Below are 24,853 nucleotides of genomic sequence, written 5' to 3'. Positions count from 1 at the left end.
GAGGTAAGGTGGAGGAAGATGAGGAAAGCACCTAAAGACTCTATAGGTTCCAATTAAATGACATGTTGAATGTGCGACAAGGGAAACCAACCCACTAATGAGAAGAAAGAACGACTACTTGGCCTCATTTTGTGTTAATTTTTTAATATTGTTATGATGGTTAAACTTTGATCTTGCGTGGCCAATATGGAAACTTTTTATATGAACTTTAATGTTGGTAGCCTGATTAGTGTTCTTGTTGGTAACTTGTATGACACTATAGACTATAATGGTTTTGATAGTAGATTGACAAATTCTTGTAGGTACTTATTTTTTATGATAATGGGCAGCTAATTTGTTGTTTATGATTTGGGTCAGTGAGCCATCCGTCAGGTGATAGTGTTTCCTTCACTATGGTTGTTCTTATTGGGCTAGTCATCCATTTTGAACTGCTAGTGTTATACATAATAAATGTAACATCAAATATGAAACTCCTTTAGCCACATAATAATATTTGATGATAAGGGGATGATTGCCTTCTTAGGCATAATAAATCATATAACTCCTTCAAATTAATCGCATGAAGTTGGATTATATTATCATGGATTGTTAAGAATATATTCAACTATTATTTAGATTAATTTAGACTAAAGAATTTTTTTAAAATTTAAACTGAAAATTTATTTTAATTATGTATTTATATTTTTATAAAATATTAATAAAAAAATTCAAATACTATATCTCGAAGTAGTACAAAAACAATCAAAATCTATGATCTAGCTATTGGTTGCGTATATTATTTATAGATTCAATTTTGTAAGGTTTTTGCACAAACTATCTCATCCAATATTAGAAATGGGAAATATGACAAGACAAATGACAGATCATGAAATTCGATATTGAACACCTAGAAAAAATATCATCCAATAAAATCTAAAAGTAATAGATATTACTCTTTAAAGATTCTTGTAATCAAGAATCTATCAATTGATAATTATTAAATCTAAAGTCCCTTACTTGATCCCACTTTATAAGCCATTCTTGGCTTACATGGTAGAATAAAGTCTATTATCCATCATACATAAAGTAAGAAAAAAGAAAAAGAAATCATACAATTTCATCCAAATTTCGAAAAGAACAATCCATAGAATGGAATTTAAAATTTAAAATTAATATATATTCTTATTTAGAAAAAATGATAATATAAAATCTTCCTATAGTAACTTTCAACGAAAGAAGTTTAAATTTTATAAGACTATATATTTGCATATAAAAATAATTTTTAAATTCTTTTTTTTATAATAGCCCTTTCTATTAATAATTAATAATCTAAAAATACAATTCACCAAAAAAAACCGGAGATGCAAGATCACCCACACAGAATTCACAAGTATTATCTCCGTGACAATGAAAATAAAGTAACTCAATCATCTCCCTCTCCCTCTCCGTGACAAGTATTATCTCTGCCATTAGTAAAACAAGAAATGCAAAGGCCGATTAATTCGAGAAGCCGAGTTTTTTTCTCTTCCATCTTGTAAGGAAACCGCAAGAAGAAATGAACGGTTTAGAATTTATAAGATCTGCTTCCTTACTACAATTGAGCTCATTTATAAGGTGCTCCAAGATTTTAGCCAGGGTGTTCTTCTTTGGAGTTTCTGAGCGCTTGTGTAACTGTTCAGACCAAGATTAAATTACATTATAAATCAGGTTGGCTGGATCTCCTCTACTTGAAATTTAAGCTCTTGTATCTAAAATTTGATTGAATCGATTTTGTGTACCATGGCGTCTCTTGGCAACGGCGAATGCAGAACTACCATCAGTACGTCTAATGAAGAAATTACCTACAATGAGTCTCGAAACGGGGGATTTCTAAGAAAAAATTGGTTAAATATAAGCAATGTTTTGATGGGGTTGTGTAGAAACATAATCTATGTTGGAAGAGAGGATCTCAGAAGGATTACGCGTGCTATAAAAGTTGGGTTGGCATTGTCATCGATTTCGCTGTTATTTCTGTGGGATCAATTATTCCGCAGGGTGGGATTTGGTAACCATGCAATTTTGGCAGTCATGACTGTCGTTGTCGTTCTCGAATTCTCTACGGGTATGAGTTAGTTTAATTTAATTTACCCCTTGTTCGATTGTTTCTAACGCAACCATCTTTTTCACCCTAATCGACTAACAATTAGAATGGATGTTGTTGCTGCTTGAGCAGGGGCTACCATGAAGAAAGGCCTCAACAGAGGAATTGGAACCATGGTGGCTGCATTTCTTGCCTTCCTCGTTTGCCACGTGTCAGAGAAGGTAGTGCGAGGAAAGTCGTTTGTGTTCTCTTCATCGTGGGCGAGTTTTTGTGCTCTCTTGGAATCACCTTTTTGCATTCACCAAATCTCAATTAGTACTCCACTGCACTCATTTTGCAGGAGCGGCTACCACGTATGCCCGTTTCTTTCCTTCCCTCAAGAATAAATTTGACTATGCAGTGCTTATATTCCTGCTCACATTCAGCATGATAACGGTCTCTGGATATCGAGTGGAGAATATATCACGCATGGCATACGAACGCTTCGCCACCATACTCATCGGATGTGGAGTGTGTTTGGTTGTAAGTCTGCTCATCTTCCCCGCCTGGGCTGGCGAGGATCTTCACAATTCCACTGTCAGGAAGTTACAAGGCTTGGGGAAATCTCTGCAGGGTAAGAAAACCGAACGAAAACAATTGAGGTTAAAAATCTTTGTTTTGATTGTGATGAAAACGTAACGTTTTCTTCAGCGTAAAATGTGTGTTTTTCGCAATGGGCTGTTACAGATGAACTACTAGTACGCTTTGATTGGTGTGGCTTGTTATCAGCTCGGTAGATTAACTTGTTAAAATATTCGACTAATGTAATGGGCATGATATATTTGATGCCAGGATGCGTGGATGAATATTTCAGCGGATGCCGTACTGATGAGAAGGTGGAAAATGAGTCAGAAGATATCATACACAGAGGATACAAGTCTGTGCTGGACTCAAAGGCTACCGACGATTCTTCGGTAAATCGAAAAAATATCTAGTTATTAGAAGAAACTAATTAAGTGGTAGCCATGACAACTTTTGACATTAAAGAATGTTAAATGGATCGTCTGAAAGCAGTGATTGTACATATTAATTGTAGGAGGCATTTGCTAGGTGGGAGCCAAGGCATGGTCTGTTTCAATGCCGGCATCCATGGAAGCAGTATGTGAAAATTGGAGTGAAGCTTCGTTATCTGGCTTATCCTATTGTGGCCTTGCACGGATGCCTTCGATTTGAAATCGAGGTATATTCGTATGCATTTCCTCATTTGGTATCATTATCTTAAATTTACAAATTATCTTCAATGCATGCACTATAGCTGATGAATTTTTGTTTTGCATACGTTTCAGGCCCCTCATTCCCTTCGTTCACCATTGAAGAAGCCATGCACCAACGTCACCCACAAAGCAGCCAAATTACTGGTAGAGCTGTCAAGCTGCATTGAACAAATGAGAATATACGACTTCGAGCCAATATTGGAAGAAGTTCAACATGCACTGGAGGATCTTCAAGTTTCCTTGAATTCTCAACCAAACCTCTTACTGCATTCAACAACAAGAACGCCGAGTCAGAAAATCGTACTTGAGAATGAAAATAGAGAAGAGGAGGTAAGGTGGGCGACGAGAAGAAGATCATGGCATGGAGAAAGTAGTGACGAGAAGAGGTTAATGCTGAGACACGGCGTTGAATTCGGAGAAGCACTTCCATTGGCTACGTTTGCGTGGTTGGTGGCGGAGATCGTAGCGATGCTTGAGCACGTGGTACACCCCGTGGAAGAGCTCGCGGCTATGGCGAAATTCAAGCCTCACAATCCTTCGACATCGGATCAGGAGGCTTTAATCATAACTAGTGCTGCTTCTCCCCGTAGTTATATCCAGAGACCCAGTCTTGCAAGAACGCCGGAAAGATGTGTACATATCAACAATGTCGACTGATTTTTCCCTTCAATTCACACTCTAATATAGGAGTCAATTTTTAACATCATAGACTAAGGGAAAAATTAAGCTTGCCAAAAACAAAGTCAAATGCTATGGTTGCATTATTAAATTTTATGTATTAATGATTTACACTAGTCTCATTTTTGTCTTTGTCACAATTGTCATATCATCTTGCTGGCACCATGAGCTACTCCTAATCCCAATCTTTCTGAGAGGATCACATATCTTAACTTCACTATGAATGTCTAATCAAATAATATTATAATTATACCAAATAATCAATTTAAAAACGATATATACTATTATGACATTGGTAAATTTTTGTAAACTTTTTAAAGACTAGTTGTTACACCTACTTCCAATCTTGTTTGAGCAGATGTCAAATAACATTTTTAATTTTCACTTCTTTCTAATTCACTAATATCAATCTATAATACCTTCTATTCTTATTTATTATTATAATTATAATCTCATCACATACTTTTATATCATGATTATTCTTTATTTGTTTCCACTATCTATATCTACATCTCTATAACTCTTGATATTACCCCTTCGAGACCACTACCTCTTATGTTCCAAATATCAAATATATGTTTATTCATGACCAAAAATATTTGTAGTAATGAACAATATTTATTGAAAATATTTCAGATTATAAAACATCGTTCTCTTCTTTCATACGCTTTTCTCTAAATATATCAATATCATTCTTCCTTCAAATATTTGCTTTATATCATCTTTTTTTCATGATATGTACTTCTAGATTTCATTTATGGTTATATCTAACTATATTTAAAAGTAAATTTAATTATTTTTATATTTATTATTAGTTATTATTTTTGCTTTAAAATAGAGTAAAGGAATCTCAAACCTTTCCTTTTACTTGAAAGTTGGTGTGTAGATTGCTTGGGCACACTTTTTTAGCACAAACAAAAGGTTTGCAATGCAACTACTGCCACCTGCAAACAAGACAATGGAAAACCATAAATAAATAGTAAATATTCAAGTTTTGAAACCAATTGTTTTAAATATTATGAATGATTTGAATGGAAAGATTTCTAATGACCTAGGGATTCATATTTTATAGCTATATAAAGCGCGCATAGAAATATTTACATCCACACATTTGCAAATGTTGATGTAAGTCATTATTAATGTGTATGCCAACGATTTCATGTGTTCAAAAGAAAAAAAAAAGAAGAAGATTTGAAATGTTGAAAAATGTCATAGTTTTTTTTGAAACTTATAAGAAATTGAATAGGTTCCTCCACAAGGAAATTCATAACAAAATCAAAGACATAATTATTATTTTTAATTATAATAATCTCTTTTAGTAAAATATTATTTTTATTTTAATACATTCGTAATTAATTAACGTTTCATGTAAAATAACATTTTCTCAAAATTATTTTCTAAGTCTTCAAACCTCATTTTTATAATACTAAATCTTATATTAATTAATTAATTTAAATCTATTTAAGGCTTTATAAATTAAAATTTAATTTTAATACCTAGAATTACATTATTAGGACTTTTGTTAGGGTTAGTTTTTTATTGGGACAAGGGTTAAAGTAAGGATTTAAGGGTTAGGGTGAGCATTAGGGTTTGACATTTAGGATTAGGATCATGGTTTAACATTCATAACAAGGTATTAGGGTTAACCATTTAGGCTTAGGGTTTATCTTAAGATTTAGGATTCAAGGTTAGTCTTTTACATTTTGTATGAGGTTTTAACATTTATGTTTATTATTACGTTGAGCGTTATGCTATGGGTATGCATCATAGTTAAGATTGGGATTTATATTAAGGTTAGGTTTAATAGTTAGAGCTAGGATTTAGAATTAGGGTTGTATATTTAGACTTGATGATTAGCAATTAGGATTAGGGTTTAACATAAGGATTGGATAATGGTTTAAGGTTTATCATTTAGGATTATAGTTTGGATTTAGATTTAGGGTTTAGTTTTCTGAATTATGATGTGGTAATTGGGATTAGGATTGGAGTTTATTATTTAGGGTGTAGCATTTAGAACTAGGATTACAATTAAGGCTTATAATTTAAGATTTATTTAGTAATTTATGGAAATAGGATATGATATTACATCATGGTTAGTATTATAGTTATGAGTAGAGTTTGAATTACGATTGAATTTGGGTTAAAGTTCAACATTTAGGATTATGATTCAATAATAAGGGCTATGATTAGTGTTTGATAATAGTGATTAGGACTTATGATTTAGGATCATAATTTAGGGTGGGATTAGGATTAGGGTTTAGCAAATGGGATTTGGGGTTGGAGAGACTTAGACTTAGGTTAAGGTTAGATATATAACTTAAAAAAAAAAAAATTAATCATAAACCTAACTACAATTGAACTATAATACAAATTCTCACCATAAACTTTAATGAAAAATATTAATCCTTATGCTTACATAAATCTCACCTTTGATTGTAAGCGTAATAAAAAATCATAACCCTAATTTATTTAATATTCTCACTACAATTATTGTTCGGGTGTTTGAGATCGGAGTTAAAATTTAGGTTTTTGTATTTAGATCATAGTATGCATTATGGTTCTAATTAGGGACACATAATAGTAAATTTTAGTGTCAAGGTTAGTGTTTATAATTATGATCAACACTTAGATTGTACCATTAGGGTTATAGTTAGAATTATTTTTAGGTTTACTATATTTAATAAAATTAAAATAATTGAGAACACTATCCACCTCATGTATACAATTATGTAACGTGTCTTATTTTTTTCTCTATAATGACATTGTCCATAAGTTAAATTTTGTGTAATGTGTTCTCTTAGTTTTTATTTGTGCTATTTTCCTTAAATTTGGGCTTACTTATTAGAGTTTAATTCCACTACACTTCCCTCACACATGTTTATAAGCTTCCTCCAATTAATCACTAAGTTGTGTTAAAACTAAATTAAATTCTATCTACTTCAAAAAATTGTAGAACATATATATTATCCTTTTACTTATTTTTAATATTTATCCTAGAAATAATGAAAATGATTAATATGTATTTTTAACTATCATATAGTATTCCTATTTTTTTTTAATAATTAGGTATCTAAATCATACACTGTCTACTCTAAATACTTATTTGAAGTACTTTGTTACCAATTTTAGGGACCACCTCAAATTGGTCGAGCTATATAGTTGTCAATTGAATGAAAAGTACATGTTTTCATTTCAAAAATTTCACAAAAATTGATAAAGTTATACTAATTCTCACTTTTGATCTAATTTTTTTAATAATAAGATAAAGGATAAACTACATACATAGCATGAAAAACTTGAAGTACAACATCAAAATAATGATTAATATCAATCATGTAAGAATATTCAATTTGAAACCATGCCATGTAATCTCATGAGTGAATCAAAAAATAAATAGTGACAAGTTACAATGCTTATCATATACAAAAAAACATCTTGCTGATAACAAAGAATTAACAAAATGATATTGTTTCACATGAAGGACTAGTTCAATGCACCAAAATTAATGTTGCTAGTTTTTTCTTTATTTTTCTCAAAAGCACCGATAAGAGGATCTACACTTTGAGGAGGGTAAGTGGTAGTCTCCCAACTTGGGCCTACCTTGTCCCACTTCAGTTGGATGGCCCCATTTGCTTTCTAGATATCAATGACTCTCTTTAGTGAGCTATCTTAAAGCTTCACATTCTTCCTAATTTAGCATGTTTGAATAAATGTCAAAAAAATGGACTAGTTGTATACCATCCTTATATACAATCATTATTCCCTCCTTAATGTAGATCATGAAGTGGTCCTTGAGGAACTCTACAACCATAGATACTTGTGACATGATATTGAAGAAGGTGAGTTTAAGCATAAACCTAGTAAGTTCCCTCTTGATATTTTGGAAGACTTCATCATTCCTCTTTTCCTGAAGATACAAAATCACTTCAGTAGATAGAAAAAACTAGAACTGATTAAGCACATTGTCAAATTTATCTACACGACTAGCGAAGACTAGTAAATGGAGTCAACAAAAGGTAAATGGTGCGTGAAAGCATTAAAAAGAAGGGAAGCAGAACATTTTTACTTTAGAGCATTCAAGATTTGATGGATTTATTTTAAGCCCCAAAATGGAAGCGTTTTCACATAATGTTCATTTGCATTTTAAATGAAGTGTCCATTGCACTGGTTTAGTTTTTAATAGTTGCCATTCAAGAGTGGATTTTCTTAATTAAACTATCCAAACATTACAATGAAAAAAATTATAATATTTAGACAAGCATTCAATGAAAAAGCAAGAATGGTTCATTTTTAAGCTTTTAAACATGCATTTTTAAGCAATCATTATAAGAAACTTCCAAAAAACTGTTAGTATTTTGCTCCCACAAATACTTGCAACAAAAAAAGATTATAGGTTTGCCACTGGTTGGTCAATCCAGCAAACTCATGGGTTTAAACTGCGATCCCACAATGCAGGATCGAAGCTAAAAGGTAGTGGGATTGGAGTGAAAAAAATTGGTGAAACTACGAAAAAATGGGTCGTGAGAAGAAAGTAACAGGGAAATCTTGCAAAATGATGATCGCATGGGTCTATGGGGACACTTTCCCACTGAAAAATTTATCTGTGGGTTCGATAGTGGAGGAAAAAAAGTGGGGTATAATGATTGAATAAATAGGTGAAACATTCATATAGGTTTTTACAGCGATCCTGTTGGTAAAAATTGGCATTCCCATGTGAATAGGGTCAGTGGGAATGACAACTCGGATGTTTTTAATGGCACGTAGTGGTGGGGTTTGGGGCAAAGGGTGATTTCTCCTTCACCAGGTTGTGTTCCTGTGGGTTGAGGATCACGATCTCACAATTGTGGGTTTGCAATTTTGTGGTTGCGGGATTGCAAACCAGGGGTGCTAAAATATTGGTGAAACTAGAATTTGATTTTATGGCCGGGAGCATAATTCTTGGCAAGGGAATTTGGTGCCTTCAAAAAATGTTAGAGGAACACCTACATACGTAAAAGACACAAAATGTTAGTTTGGTTAGTTCAAACATGAATAAGAAAAAACGTGATTATAGTGACCCGAATGCAGACTACCATTGGGTGTGCCAAAATGTATAACCTAATCTAGTAGTGTAATATTGAATACTAACTAGTAAAAGCATTCACAAAAGTAAATAAGTAAAAACTTATAATAAGACGAGGTTACCACCAAAAGGAAGGCAAACAAAGAATGGTAAGCTCCTTGGGTGTAACCTATTATGACGTAGATATGTCCCTGATGGATAGGGGATGTATGCTGATGATGTACTCAAGCTTCCAATGGGTGGGGGTTTTTACCAAGTGTGTAGATGGGTGAGAGTTTCAACAATGGAGGTGTGGATGTATTTCAGCATTATGATGGTGTAAAATGGCTATGATGTAGTAGTTAGTGGGGCATTATAAGTTTTCATAAAAGTGGATTGATAGATTGTGAGAGGGAAGGGCTTTATTTATAGGCTAAGGGGTAGTGAAATGGAGGGTCAAGATGCAAGGATGGAAGAATGGTGAGGAAGGGCTATGATGCTTTCAAAGCGAAGCACATGGATTGTGCTTGTTTAGAGCCAATAGGGAAGTGACGCTTGTCACAAGGAGGATTAGTGTGAGGGGATGGGATAATGGTTGGTCAAAGGGAGTAACGAGGGAGGATGAGTGTGTAAGAGGGATGTAAGAGGTATTTAATGGCATGCAAGAGGTATTAATGGTATGTAAGAGCCATAAATGCTCTTGGATAGGGATGGAAGAGGATAAGGGAGACTTTTTGACTTTAGCTTGGGTTAGCAAGTCTCAACCCTTGCTTAAAGTTGTGCACATGTTTAGGACGGGGATTAAACTTAGTTTAGAAAGGGGATTAGAGGGCAAGTGGCTTAGCTTTGGTGGGATGGGTTAGTTAGGTGGCCAAGTAAGGTTAGTATGGGTGGATGAGTTGGATTATGGGTAAAGGTTGGGTTTAGGGATATTTTTAGGGGTTTGGATAATTTATTTAATAAAATGGGCGATGTGGGATTAAATTAAATAGGTTTGAGGATTTATTTAATTTAATAGAGGAATATGGATTTAATTGATAGATTGATTTTGGGTTATCATTTGATTTTATCAATTGGACTATAGTCAATTAAATAAATAAATTAACTAGGGGATGAAGACTAATTAATTAAATAATAAATATTTAATTAGTAATATGCTAGGAGACTACTAAATAAGATTACCTAATGATGTAAATAGATTTAGGTGTCTACAGAATTTACTTTTGAATTGGGGATGGATCCTATGAATTTTTTAAGAAAGTTGATGCATAACCCAAACGATATTTCTCGCCCAAACTTGACTCAAGCATTTTTTGTGCAAAAAAAATGGGGAAGAAGCAAGAGAAATGAATACTGAAAAATCCCTCAGCTTGAAACCCGACATCATACTATACTCATATTTGAATGAAAAATGATTGTACTTGTGAAAAAGGGGTGGGTGTTGAATTAGTATTTTGTGTGACAGAAGGCAAGCCTCTTGCTCATATTGTATCCCAAGAAGGAGTGATGATTTATCTAGGAAGAGTTGAAGTCATTCAACAATTAAGTCTTACATTGATTAAAACTAGAGTAAAGTCCTTCTTTGGTCAAGTAAATTTCTTAAGGAGATTTATGCCTGACTTCTCTAAAATAATTAAATGTATAGTTGATATGATAAAATAAAATACAACTTTAAAATGGACTGATGTTGCGAAAAGACTTTTGAAGATATCAAGAGTTCCATTGCCAAAGCCCTTGTTCTTGTCCATCCTAACTACACTAAAGAATCCATTATTTACTATTATTCCTTAGAACATACTATGTCAACTATATTGATGAAAGAGAATAAAGAAAGAATACAAGCTCAAATTGCTTTCATGAGCATACCATTGAAGAATCAAGAATTGATATACTCATAGATGGAAAAACATGTATATGCAATGGTGAGAGCCCTTAAAAATTGTAGGTTTTATGTGCTAAATTCTCATTCAATAATATATGTGCCAAATCCTACAAAAAAAAGTATTCTGATGGAACAAGAGGTTGGTTGTAATAATAGAGGAGTATGGATAGAAAAGGTCCAAGAATATGATATAAAAATTAAGCCAACTAAACTTGTAGGAAGTAATACACTTTGTAAAGCCTTGGTAGAGGATCAACAATTCAAAGAAGAAGATACTCCAAAAGTTCTAATGGTAAGCCTTTAGGATCCTTGGTTCTCAAAAATTACTTATTTTATGATATATGGTGAATTCCTTGATGGATTGATTACTAAGAAAAGAAGGGTTCTAAAAACAAAAATCTTGAAGTATGTGATTCATGATGATGTCTTGTACAAAAAAGAAATTGATGGAACATTTTTGAGATCTGTGGATAAAGAGCAATAGGTAAAATTGTTGACATCTTTTCATAATGAAGCATGTGGAGGACACTTTTATTCTACTGTTACTGCATTTAAAATTTTGAGGTGAAGTTATTATTGGCCTTACATTTATAAAGATGCATATAAGTGGGTGGTTACTTGTGAGAAATGCAAGATGTTTGCTGGTAAAACTCAGCTTGGTATTCTACCTCTTAGGCCAATGGTAGTTGAAGCTCCCTTCCATGAATGGGGTTTATATTTTATAGGTCCACTTAATCCTCCTTCTAGTCAAGGACACTCTTACATACTAATTTCCACAAATTATTTTAGTAAATGGGTTGAAGTAAAGCCAATGAAGAAGAATTCATCAGAAGTAGTATGTGAATTCCTTAAAGAGCATATATTTATTAGGTTTGGAGTTCCTATAAAATTGATAATGGATAATACATCTTACTTTTCCTCTTTATAAATTATTGGATTTTGCTATGATAATGGTATTCAAGGTGGACATTCCTCTGACTATTTCCCTTAAGGAAATGGGCATGGTGAGTCTGGTAATAAGAATCTGATTAATATTTTAAAGAAATTGGTCCCAAGTAATCAAAAAAATGGGCATAAGAAGATTCATGATGCTTTATGGGTTGATAGGACGACACCTAAAATTGCTTTTGGTACCTAAAAGGGCTATCCAATATTTCACCTTTTGAATTAGTCTATGGAGTGGAAGGTAATTTTCCACTACCCTTAGAGCTTTCTACATGTAAACTAAAGACTATGATTAAGGAGGATGATTTAAAAGATGGATTAGAGAAGAGGATCTTGTAACTTACCAAATTGCAAGAGGAAAGAGAAGAGATGGTTGATAAAATCACTGAACACTAGGGAAAAATCAAAAGGTTGTTTGATAGAAGAACAAGGCATAAAAATTTTATGGAAGGTGATTTGGTGTTGTTATGGGATAAGAGACATGAGCCAAGAGGTATGCACTCTAAGTTTTAGTCTTTGTGGAAAGGGCCATTTTAGATCATTTAAGTGAATCAGAATAATTCTTTCAAATTGGAATATCCCACTGGAGACACCCTACTATGTTCCTATAATGAGAAGGATTTGAAGTTGTATCAAATGCAAAATTGAAAGTAGATAACCCCTACATAGTAGTTAGATAGGTAGGTAACATGCGGTTTGCTTTAGCTTAGTTGCTTGCTATCTTAGGTAGTTTGTTGTTGTTTTCCTAGTTTAGTTTTTTTTTTTTTTTTTGTTTTTTTTTAAGTTGTCACCTTTTGTGCAAAACCAAAGATTGTTGGATTTCCTTCAACCATTATAATGCTTAAATACCCAGCCAGAGTCAGCTGTTGCCCAAGTTTCAGTTCATATCTTTTTGCTTCAGGGTTTTGGAGTCAAGTCAAGTATCAATGTTTCAAGTCTAGGTCTATATTTCCCATAGGATTATCTATCTTCTCATCATTCCTTCAAATGAGCTAACCGAATGTAGAGAATCATATGAACAATGCATCAATTCAAAGCTAGGTGATTAGGGTTTGAGAGGTTTTATGTGTCATCTCGATGAGAAGAAGGTCTATACCTTCTATTGATTTGTTCCTAACCATGATAAACACAAAGATTCAACATTATGTTATGGTTTCCATGAAAGACATTGTAGATAAGAAAGATCAGTGAGCGGAAGAAGTAGTTCATGCAGAAGAAAAGATTCAGAACCCTCCTAGAGTCCAAATATGAAGATAAGAATATACGCATCGTCGATTTAGTAGATGAACGGTTCATATGCAATCATAATAAGCTACATGGTGGAGAGTATTCAAATGAATGAAAGAATGCACACTATTGGCCAGTTGAAAAGTCAAATGGTTAAGAAGATCAAATCCAGATCATCGATAAAGACCAGATCAATGGATGAAGTTTTAATGATGGAAATATCAGTATTCAATGATGCATCTTATTCATTGTCAGATCAAAAGAACATCTACACTCATCACTATATCATTATGAAAAGATGAACATGCTTTAATCATTACAAAAAAGCGACAGAAAGACATGTGTCCTATGGGCCATTACATTTCACGAAGCAAAACTAGGTCAATGTTAGATCCTCCAAGTTATAAAATAGTTCCAACTATTCACCATGGTGTACCTAGTTGGAAAGTGGACCCGCATCATAAAGAAAATAGAGAATTAATATCTTTTATTTTTGCCATCAGATCAAAAGAGAGATCAACGCTCATTGTTATGTCGCTATAAAAAGTTACAAGGAAAATAATCATAGTGATATAATGATTGAAAGATATGTGTGCACGGAAGGAATCAAGGAAGAAGTTTTAAAGAAAATTTATAATGTTTTAATCATGATCGTTAATTTAAGATCGATGGTTAGTGTTCAAAAATGCAATGACCATTGGAATATGAAATACACAAGTTTGGCGCAAAATAGTAGACTATGAAGAATTAACAATTTTCTACAAGTTTTTCTGAGATTGCATGAAATCGAATAGTTATTTCCTGTTTTCATAAACACCATGGATTTAGAATCATTGATGGAGAAGATGCCACATATTCATATGACTAGATAATTTCACATTTTATTTCCTTTTCTATTTTGTGACTGTTGCTCTACTAAACTAAAGGATAACGAAAAACTATAAATGTAACCTCATTTGACGATATAAAGGTTGACAAACTTGATGGTGAATTGGTCTATAATTTCATTTACCCTATTTTCTTGTCATGTTTTATTGCCCATGCATAGATTAGTTCTGCATTAAGAGTTGAAAGAAAATCATATCTGGCTCTGTGGTTAACATATGGATTCTATTTCATTTTGGTAACTATAGCGAAGGTGATTCCATTTACTTTCTTTATATATGGTCTTGTTTCTCCTCTTATTACTTTCATCTCATATTAGATAGGTTCATTGGGAAATGAAAGATAAATGTGTATGAATCTATTAGTTATTGGTTGGATTCCATTTCATTCAAGGCTGGTAGTGAGAGCAATTCCATTTTCCCTCATATGCATATCTCTTCATTCCTCTTCTACATTTGTTGTTTATGATTTAGGTCAGTGAGCCATCCATCAGGTGATAGTGTTTCATTCACTATGGTTGTTCTTATTGGGCTAGTCATCCATTTTGGACAGCTAGTGTTATACATAATAAATGTGACATCAAATATGAAACTCCTTTAGCCACATAATAATATTTGATGGTAAGGGGATGATTGCCTTCTTAGGCATAATAAATCATATAACGCCTTCAAATTAATCGCATGAAGTTGGACTATATTATCTTGGATTGTTAAGAATATATTCAATTATTATTTAGATTAAAGTAATTTTTTTAAGATTTAAACTGAAAATTTATTTTAATTATATTTTTATATTTTTATAAAATATTAATAAAAAAAATATTCAAATACTATATCTCGAAGTAGTACAAAAACAATCAAAATCTATGATCTAGCTATTGGTTGCGTATATTACTTATAGATTTAATTTTGTAAGGTTTTTGCACAAACTATCTCATCCAATATTAGAAATGGGAAATATGACAAGACAAATGACAGATCATGAAATTTGATATTGAACACCTAGAAAAAAAAATCATCCAATAAAATCTAAAAGTAATAGATATTACTCTTTAAAGATTCTTGTAATCAAGAATCTATCACTTGATAATTATTAAATCTAAAGTCCCTTACTTGATCCCACTTTATAAGTCATTCTTGGCTTACATGGTAGAATAAAGTCTATTATCCATCATACATAAAGTAAGAAAAAAGAAAAAGAAATCATACAATTTCATCCAAATTTCGAAAAGAACAATCCATAGAGTGGAATTTAAAATTTAAAATTAATGTATATTCTTATTTAGAAAAAATGATAATATAGAATCTCCCAATAATAACTTTCAACGAAAGACGTTTAAATTTTATAAGACTATATTTGCATATAAAAATAATTTTAATTTTTTTTTTTTATAATAGCCTTTTCTATTAATAATTAATAATCTAAGAATACAATTCACCAAAATCACCCACCCAGAATTCACAAGTATTATCTCCCTGACAATGAAAATAAAGTAACTCAATCATCTCCCTCTCCCTCTCTGTGACAAGTGTTATCTCTGCCATTAGTAAAACAAGAAATGCAAAGGTCGATTCATTCGAGAAGCCAAGTTTTTTCTCTTCCATCTTGTAAGGCAACCGCAAGAAGAAATGAATGGTTTAGAATTTATAAGATCTTCTTCCTTACTACAATTGAGCTCATTTATAAGGCGCTCCAAGATTTTAGCCAGGGTGTTCTTCTTTGGAGTTTCTGAGCGCTTGTGTAACTATTCAGACCAAGATTAAATTACATTATAAATCAGGTTGGCTGGATCTCCTCTACTTGAAATTTAAGCTCTTGTATCTAAAATTTGATTGAATCGATTTTGTGTACCATGGCGTCTCTCTCACAATTGTCATATCATCTTGCTGACACCATGAGCTACTCCTAATCCCAATCTTTCTAAGAGGAGCACATATCTTAACTTCACTATGAATGTCTAATCGAATAATATTATAATTATACCAAATAATCAATTTAAAAACGATATACACTATTATGACATTGGTAAATTTTTGAAAACTTTTTAAAGACTAGTTGTTACACCTACTTCCAGTCTTGTTTGAGCAGATGTCAAATAACATTTTTAATTTTCACTTCTTTCTAATTCACTAATATCAATCTATAATACCTTCTATTCTTATTTATTAATATAATTATAATCTCATCACATACTTTTATATCATGATTATTCTTTATTTGTTTTCACTATCTATATCTACATCTCTATAACTCTTGATATTACCTCTTCGAGACCTCTGCCTCTTATGTTCCAAATATCAAATATATGTTTATTCATGACCAAAAATATTTTTAGTAATGAACAATATTTATTGAAAATATTTCAGATTATAAAATATCGTTCTCTTCTTTCATACGCTTTTCTCTAAATATATCAATATCATTCTTCCTTCAAATATCTGCTTTATATCATCTTTTTTTTCATGATATGTACTTCTAGATTTCATTTATGGTTATATCTAACTATATTTAAAAGTAAATTTAATTATTTTTATAATTATTATTAGTTATTATTTTTTCTTTAAACTAGAGTAAAGGAATCTCGTAGAACCTTTCCTTTTACTTTAAAGTTGGTGTGTAGAGTGCTTGGGCACACTTTTTTAGCACAAAAAAAAGGTTTGCAATGCAACTACTGCCACCTACAAACAAGACAATGGAAAACCTTAAATAAATAGTAAATATTCAAGTTTTGAAACCAATTTTTTAAAATATTATGAATGATTTGAATAGAAAGATTTCTAAGGACCTAGGGATTCATATTTTATAGCTATATAAAGCGCGCACATAAATATTTACATCCACACATTTGCAAATGTTGAAGTAAGTCATTGTTAATGTGTATGCCAACGATTTCATGGGTTCAAAAGAAAAAAAAGAAGAAGAAGATTTGAAATGTTGAAAAATGTCATAGTTTTTTTTGAAACTTATAAGAAATTGAATAGGTTCCTCCACAAGGAAATTCATAACAAAATCAAAGACATAATTATTATTTTTAATTATAATAATCTCTTTGAGTAAAATATTATTTTTATTTTAATACATTTGTAATTGATTAACGTTTCATGTAAAATAATATTTTTCTCAAAATTACTTTCTAAGTCTTCAAACCTCATTTTTATAATACTAAATCTCATATTAATTAATTAATTAAAATCTATTGAAGGCTTTATAAATTAAAATTTAATTTTAATACCTAGAATTACATTATTAGGACTTTTGTTAGGGTTAGTTTTTTATTGGGACAAGGGTTAAAGTAAGGATTTAAGGGTTAGGTTGAGCATTAGGGTTTGGCATTTAGGATTAGGATCATGGTTTAACATTCATAACAAGTTATTAGGGTTAACCATTTAGGCTTAGGGTTTATCTTAAGATTTAGGATTCAAGGTTAGTCTTTTACATTTTGTATGAGGGTTTAACATTTATGGTTATTATTACGTTGAGCGTTATTGTATGGGTATGCATCATAGTTAAGATTGGGATTTATATTAAGGTTAGGTTTAATAGTTAGAGCTCGGATTTAGAATTAGGGTTTTATATTTAGACTTGATGATTAGCAATTAGGATTAGGGTTTAACATAAGGATTGGATAATGATTTAAGGTTTATCATTTAGGATTATAGCTTGGATTTAGATTTAGGTTTTAGTTGTTCGGATTATGATGTGGTAATTGGGATTAGGATTGGAGTTTATTATTTAGGGTGTAGCATTTAGAACTAGTATTACAATTAAGGCTTAGAATTTAAGATTTATTTAGTTATTTATGGAAATAGCATATGATATTACATCATGGTTAGTCTTATTGTTATGAGTAGTGTTTGAATTACGATATAATTTGGGTTAAAGTTCAACATTTAGGATTATGATTCAATAATAAGGGCTAGGATTAGTGTTTGATAATAGTGATTAGGACTTATGATTTAAGATCATAATTTTGGGTGGGATTAGGATTAGGGTTTAGCAAATGGGATTTGGGGTTGGAGAGACTTAGACTTAGGTTAAGGTTAAATATATAATTTTAAAAAAAAAATATTAATCATAAAACTAACTACAATTGAACTGTAATACAAATTCTCACCATAAACTTTAATGAAAAATATTAATCCTTATGCTTACATAAATTTCACCTTTGATTGTAAGCGTAATAAAAAATCATAACCCTAATTTATTTAATATTCTCACTACAATTATTGTTTGGGTGTTTGAGATCAGAGTTAAAATTTAGGTTTTTGTATTTTAATAATAGTATGCATTATGGTTCTAATCAGGGACACATAATAGTAAATTTTAGTGTCAAGGTTAGTGTTTATAATTATGATCAACACTTAGATTTTACCATTAGGATTATAGTTAGAATTATTTTTAGGTTTACTATATTTAATAAAATTAAAATAATTGAGCAAACTATCCACCGCATGTATAGAATAATGTAACATGTCTTATTTTTTTTCTCTATAATGACATTGTGCATAAGTTAAATTTTGTGTAATGTGTTTTCTTAGTTTTTATTTTTGGTATTTTCCTTAAATTTGGGCTTACTTATTAGAGTTTAATTCCACTACCTTTCCCTCACACGTGTTTATAAACTTCCTCCAATTAACCACTAAGTTGTGTTAAAACTAAATTAAATTTTATCTACTTCAAAAAATTGTAGAACATATATATTATCCTTTTACTTATTTTTAATATTTATCCTAGAAATAATGAAAATGATTAATATGTATTTTTAACTATCATATAGTATTCCTATTTTTTTTTAATAATTAGATATCTAAATCATACATTGTCTACTCTAAATACTTATTTGAAGTACTTTGTTACCAATTTTAGGGACCACCTCAAATTGGTCGAGCTATATAGTTGTCAACTGAATGAAAAGTGCATGTTTTCATTTCAAAAATTTCACAAAAATTGATAAAGTTATACTCATTCTTAATTTTGATCTAATTTTTTTAATAATAAGATAAAGGATAAACTACATACATAGCATAAAAAACATGAAGTACAACATCAAAATAATGATTATTATCAATCATGTAAGAATATTAAATTTGAAACCAAGCCATGTAATCTCATGAGTGAATAAAAAAATAAATAGTGACAAGTTACAATGCTTATCATATACAAAAAAACATCTTGCTGATAACAAAGAATTAACAAAATGATATTGTTTCACATGAAGGACTAGTCCAATGCACCAAAATTAATGTTGCTAGTTTTTTCTTTATTTTTCTCAAAAGCGCCAATAAGAGGATCTACACCTTGAGGAGGGTAAGTGGTAGTCTCCCAACTTGGGCCTACCATGTCCCACTTCAGTTGGATGGCCCCATTCGCTTTCTAGATATCAATGACTCTCTTTAGTGAGCTATCTTAAAGCTTCACATTCTTCCTAATTTAGCATGTTTGAATAAATGTCAGAAAAATGGACCAGTTGTATACCATCCTTATATACAATCATTATTCCCTCATTAATGTAGATCATGAAGTGGTCCTTGAGGAACCCTACAACCATAGATACTTGTGACATGATATTGAAGAAGGCGATTTTAAGCATAAACCTAGTAAGTTCCCTCTTGATATTTTGGAAGAGTTAATTATTTCTCTTTTTCTGAAGATACAAAATCACTTCAGTAGATAGAAAAAACTAGAACTGATTAAGCATATTGTCAAATTTATCTACATGACTAGCAAAGACTAGTAAATGGAGTCAACAAAAGGTAAATCGTGCGTGAAAGCATTGAAAAGAAGGGAAGCAGAACATTTTTACTTTAGAGCATTCAAGATTTGATGGATCTATTTTAAGACCCAAAATGGAAGCATTTTGACATAATGTTCATTTGCATTTTAAATGAAGTGTCCATCGCACTGGTTTAGTTTTTAATACTTTCCATTCAAGAGTGGATTTTCTTAATTAAACTATCCAAACATTCCAATGAAAAACATTATAATATTTAGACATGCATTCCATGAAAAAGCAAGAATGGTTCATTTTTTAAGCTTTTAAACATGGGTTTTCAAGCAATCATTATAAGAAACTTGAAAAAAAACTTTTAGTATTTTGCTCCCACAAATACTTGCAACAAAAAAAGATTATAGGTTTGCCACTGGTTGGTCAATCCAGCAAACTCATGGGTTTAACCTGCGATCCCACAATGCAGGATCGAAGCTAAAAGGTAGCGGATTGGAGTGAAAAAAATTGGTGAAACTACGAAAAAATGGATCGTGAGAAGAAAGTAACACGACAATCTTGCAAAACGATGATCGCATGGGTTTATGGGGACACTTTCCCACTGACAAATTTATCTGTGGGTTCGATAGTGGAGGAAAAAAAGTGGGGTATAATGATTGAATAAATAGGTGAAACATTCCTATAGGTTTTTACAGCGATCCTGTTGGTAAAAATTGGTGTTCCCATGGGAATAGGGTCAGTGGGAATGAAAACTCGTATGTTTTTGATGGCACGTAGTGGTGGGGTTTGGGGCAAAGGGTGATTTCTCCTTCACCAAGTTGCGTTCCCGTGGGTTGAGGATCACGACCTCACAATTGTGGGTTTGCAATTTTGTGGTTACGGGATTGCGAACAAGGGGTGCTAAAATATTGGTGAAACTAGAATTTGATTTTATGGCCGGGAGCATAATTCTTGGCAAGGGAATTTGGTGCCTTCAAAAAATGTTAGAAGGACACCTACATGCGTAAAAGACACAAAATGTTAGTTTGGTTAGTTCAAACATGAATAATCAAAAGTGTGATTATGGTGACCCGAATGCGAACTCCCATTGGGTGTGCTAGAATGTATAACCTAATTTAGTAGTGTAATATTGAAAACTAACTAGTAAAAGCCTTCATAAAAGTAAATAAGTAAAAACTTATAATAAGATGAGGTTACCACCAAAAGGAAAGCAAACAAAGAATGGTAAGCTCCTTGGGTGTAACCTATTATGATGTAGATATGTCCCTGATGGATAGGGGATGTATGCTGATGATGTACTCAAGCTTCCAATGGGTGGGGGTTTTTACCAAGTGTGTAGATGGGTGAGAGTTTCAACAATGGAGGTGTGGATTTATTTCAGCATTATGATGGTGTAAAATGGCTATGATGTAGTAGTCAGTGGGGCATTATAAGTTTTCATAAAAGTGGATTGATAGATTGTGAGAGGGAAGGGATTTATTTATAGGCTAAGGGGTAGTTAAATGGAGGGTCAATATGCAAGGATGGAAGAATGGTGAGGAAGGGCTATGATGATTTCAAAGGGAAGCACATGGATTGTGCTTGTTTAGAGCCAATAGGAAAGTGACACTTGTCACAAGGAGGATCAGTGTGAGGGGATGGGATAATGGTTGGTCAAAGGGAGTAACGAGGGAGGATGAGTGTGTAAGAGGGATGTAAGAGGTATTTAATGGCATGCAAGAGGTATTAATGGTATGTAAGAGCCATAAATGCTCTTGGATAGGGATGGAAGAGGATAAGGGAGACTTTTTGACTTTAGCTTGGGTTACCAAGTCTCAACCCTTGCTTAAAGTTGTGCAAATGTTTAGGAGGGGGATTAAACTTAGTTTAGAAAGGGGATTAGGGGGCAAGTGGCTTAGCTTTGGTGGGATGGGTTAGTATGGGTGGATGAGTTGGATTATGGGTAAAGGTTGGGTTTAGGGATTTTTTAGGGGTTTGGATAATTTATTTAATAAAATGGGGGATGTGGGATTAAATTAAATAGGTTTGAGGATTTATTTAATTTAACAGAGGAATATGGATTTAATTGATAGATTGATTTTGGGTTATCATTTGATTTTATCAATTGGACTATAGTCAATTAAATAAATAAATTAACTAGGGGATGAAGACTAATTAATTAAATAGTAAATATTTAATTAGTAAAATCCTAGGAGACTACTAAGTAAGATTACCTAGTGATATAAATAGATTTAGGTGTCTACAGAATTTACTTTTGAATTGGGGATGGATCCTATGAATTTTCTAAGAAAGTTGATGCATAACCCAAACGATATTTCTCGCCCAAACTTGACTCAAGCATTTTTTGCGCAGAAAAAATGGGGAAGAAGCAAGAGCAATGAATACTGAAAAATCCCTCAGCTTGAAACTCGACATCATACTATACTCATATTTGAATGAAAAATGATTGCACCTATGAAAAAGGACTTAGGGATTTTTATGAACACAGTGAGACTAGAAACATTAAAAAATTTTGAGTGCTGGGAAAACAAAGGGGCCTTAAACATGACAATCGACCCTTCATTAATTGATTTCAAAAAGTAACTCAAAATTATAACGTGGTAAAGGTTTTCAACATTTTCACCTAGGGTTTTATACTTAGGAAACTTTAATGGACATGGAAACAAGTAGAAATCCCACCCTATCAACAAAGTTTGAGCATTTTATGATACAAATATTAGATTTTGCACTTTACTAGAATAAGGGCCAACACCCACAACTACTATTTCACCCTTTTAAATAATTTAGGTTTAAGAAATGAGTTTTCTTTCCTTTCTGTCAGCTCTTCTCTCTCACTCATAGTATCAAGGCTCATAGAGAGAAACCACATAAAGCCATTTTATGCCAAGGTTTCATGGTTTTAATTTATGATTACATAGTGGAAAAATGTGAAATTAAACCTTGCGAGGTCCTTGGTGTTTAATAAGGATAAAAGCTCTATATTCCCTTCTAGCAATAAAGGTAAGGGAAAAGGAATTATGGAAGAGTTGGGTGATATTATGAGTGAAATGAGTAAGAGGAAGAAGAAAAATATCGGTTAAAACGATACAAAAATAGAGTTAGAAGGTGAAGTGAGGAGGATGATAGGGATAGTGAGTATTTTGGTGGTTCGATGGACAAAATATACAAGCCTCTCAATAATTGTCCTTCCCCTATTTCATCCCATTCTCATGAAAACCAAGGCCTTCCTCAGAATGACATGGCAAAGGAGGAAAAAGTGATTAATCAAGAGGAGAACGATGAGGATTTTCATAAAGACACTCTCCATCTTGAAAAATTTGTGGATAATGTGAATCATGATGTGCACAGTTCACTGAATGCCTCAACCCAAAAAGGAGATCAATAAAGATGTTGAAAGTCAAAGAAAGAATTCCAACAGAAAGAACATTCCTATAACTAATATGGTGGACACGGATGAGGTTAATTTGAAGCTTTTGGAAGATGAGCTGAAGGATCTTAGTGTTGAACCTTCCTTGGGTGTTTTGTAGATAGTGAAGGCAATTTCCTTGAACACATTTTGTATGGAGAACTAGTCATTAAATGCTATTAAACTCTTGACTATCAATTATAGGGCCCTAAATGCTAAGATGGATGAAATCTTAGGTAAATGCAAGATTGCGTAGAGAAAGAGAATTATAGGGAACCCATTAAAAAGAACAATCTTATTCTAGCATTGATAGAAAGAATTGAGAATCTAGAAAATACTATGAATGCGAGGATTAAAAGTTTTCAGCATACTTTGGAAGCTACCATTGAATGTCTTAACACGACACAAGGTAAAGTGGATCAGAAATTGAAGAATCGACTTGTTCGAGAATTAGAGGACCCAAAGTGTTTGAATAGATTCCACCAATATAACTTTTGGTGGGGGGGGTGGGTGTTGAATTAGTATTTTGTGTGATAGAAGGCAAGCCTCTTGCTCATATTGTATCCCAAGAAGGAGTGATGATTTATCTAGGCAGAGTTAAAGTTATTCAACAATTAAGTCTTTCATTGAGTAAAACTAGAGTAAAGTCCTTCTTTGGTCAAGTAAATTTCCTGAGGAGATTTATGCCTGACTTCTCTAAAATAATTAAATGTATAGTTGATATGATAAAAGAAAATACAACTTTAAAATGGACTGATGTTGGGAAAAGACTTTTGAAGATATCAAGAGTTCCATTGCCAAAGCCCGTGTTCTTGTCCATCCTAACTACACTAAAGAATCCATTATTTACTGTTATTCCTTAGAACATACTATGTCAACTATATTGATGAAAGAGAATAAAGAAAAAATACAAGCTCAAATTGCTTTCATGAGCATACCATTGAAGAATCAAGAATTGATATACTCATAGATGGAAAAACATGTATATGCAATGGTGAGAGCCCTTAAATTTTTTAGGTTTTATGTGCTACATTCTCATTCAATAATATATGTGCTAGATCCTACAAAAAAAAGTATTCTGATGGAACAAGAGGTTGGTTGTAATAATAGAGGAGTATGGATAGAAAAAGTCCAAGAATATGATATAGAAATTAAGCCAACCAAACTTGTAGGAAGTAATACACTTTGTAAAGCCTTGGTAGAGGATCAACAATTCAAAGAAGAAGATACTCTAAAAGTTTTAATGGTAAGCCTTTAGGATCCTTGGTTCTCAAAAATTACTTATTTTATGATATATGGTGAATTCATTGATGGATTGATTACTAACAGAAGAAGGGTTCTAAAAACAAAAATCTTGAAGTATATGATTCATGATGATGTCTTGTACAAAAAAGCAATTGATGGAACATTTTTGAGATGTGTGGATAAAGAGAAATAGGTAAAATTGTTGACATCTTTTCATAATGAAGCATGTGGAGGACACTTTTATTCTACTGTTATTGCATTTAAAATTTTGAGGTGAGGTTATTATTGGCCTTACATGTTTAAAGATGCATATAAGTGGGTGGTTACTTGTGAGAAATGCAAGATGTTTGCTGGTAAAACTCAGCTTGCTATTCTACCTCTGAGGCCAATGGTCATGGTGAGTCCCGTAATAAGAATCTAATTAATATTTTAAAGAAATTGGTCTCAAATAATTAAAAAAATGGGCATAAGAAGATTCATGATGCTTTATGGGTTGATAGGACCACA

At 32.2% G+C, this 24,853-nt stretch overlaps 1 protein-coding gene across 1 annotated transcript; it reads left to right on the top strand.

Annotated features, from left to right (window-relative positions):
- Positions 1 to 1,758: 1,758 nt before the first annotated feature.
- Positions 1,759 to 3,969, top strand: LOC149563386 (aluminum-activated malate transporter 14-like). Its single transcript, XM_089828152.1, has 6 exons — positions 1,759 to 2,080; positions 2,192 to 2,323; positions 2,400 to 2,672; positions 2,891 to 3,012; positions 3,135 to 3,278; positions 3,385 to 3,969. Exons 1-6 carry the CDS (start codon positions 1,759 to 1,761, stop codon positions 3,967 to 3,969), a joined length of 1,578 nt encoding a protein of 525 aa, XP_089684278.1.
- The last annotated feature ends 20,884 nt before the right edge of the window (positions 3,970 to 24,853 follow it).

Source organism: Cupressus sempervirens, chromosome 4, assembly GCF_028749045.1.
Source record: "Cupressus sempervirens isolate cs-2001-9-10 chromosome 4, ASM2874904v1, whole genome shotgun sequence".
In the NCBI taxonomy this organism is placed as follows: Eukaryota; Viridiplantae; Streptophyta; class Pinopsida; order Cupressales; family Cupressaceae; genus Cupressus; species Cupressus sempervirens.
The sequence above is the reverse complement of the archived record's forward strand: the minus strand, read 5'-3'. Positions and strand labels throughout refer to the sequence as shown.

Bases quoted from the DNA above. Each gene is read 5' to 3' on its own strand.
- LOC149563386 (XM_089828152.1), top strand. From the start codon at position 1,759: ATGGCGTCTCTTGGCAACGGCGAATGCAGAACTACCATCAGTACGTCT. The intron at 2,081-2,191 runs GTATGAGTTAGT...CTGCTTGAGCAG, and splicing joins CGTTCTCGAATTCTCTACGG to GGGCTACCATGAAGAAAGGC. The intron at 2,324-2,399 runs GTTTTTGTGCTC...CTCATTTTGCAG, and splicing joins GTTCTCTTCATCGTGGGCGA to GAGCGGCTACCACGTATGCC.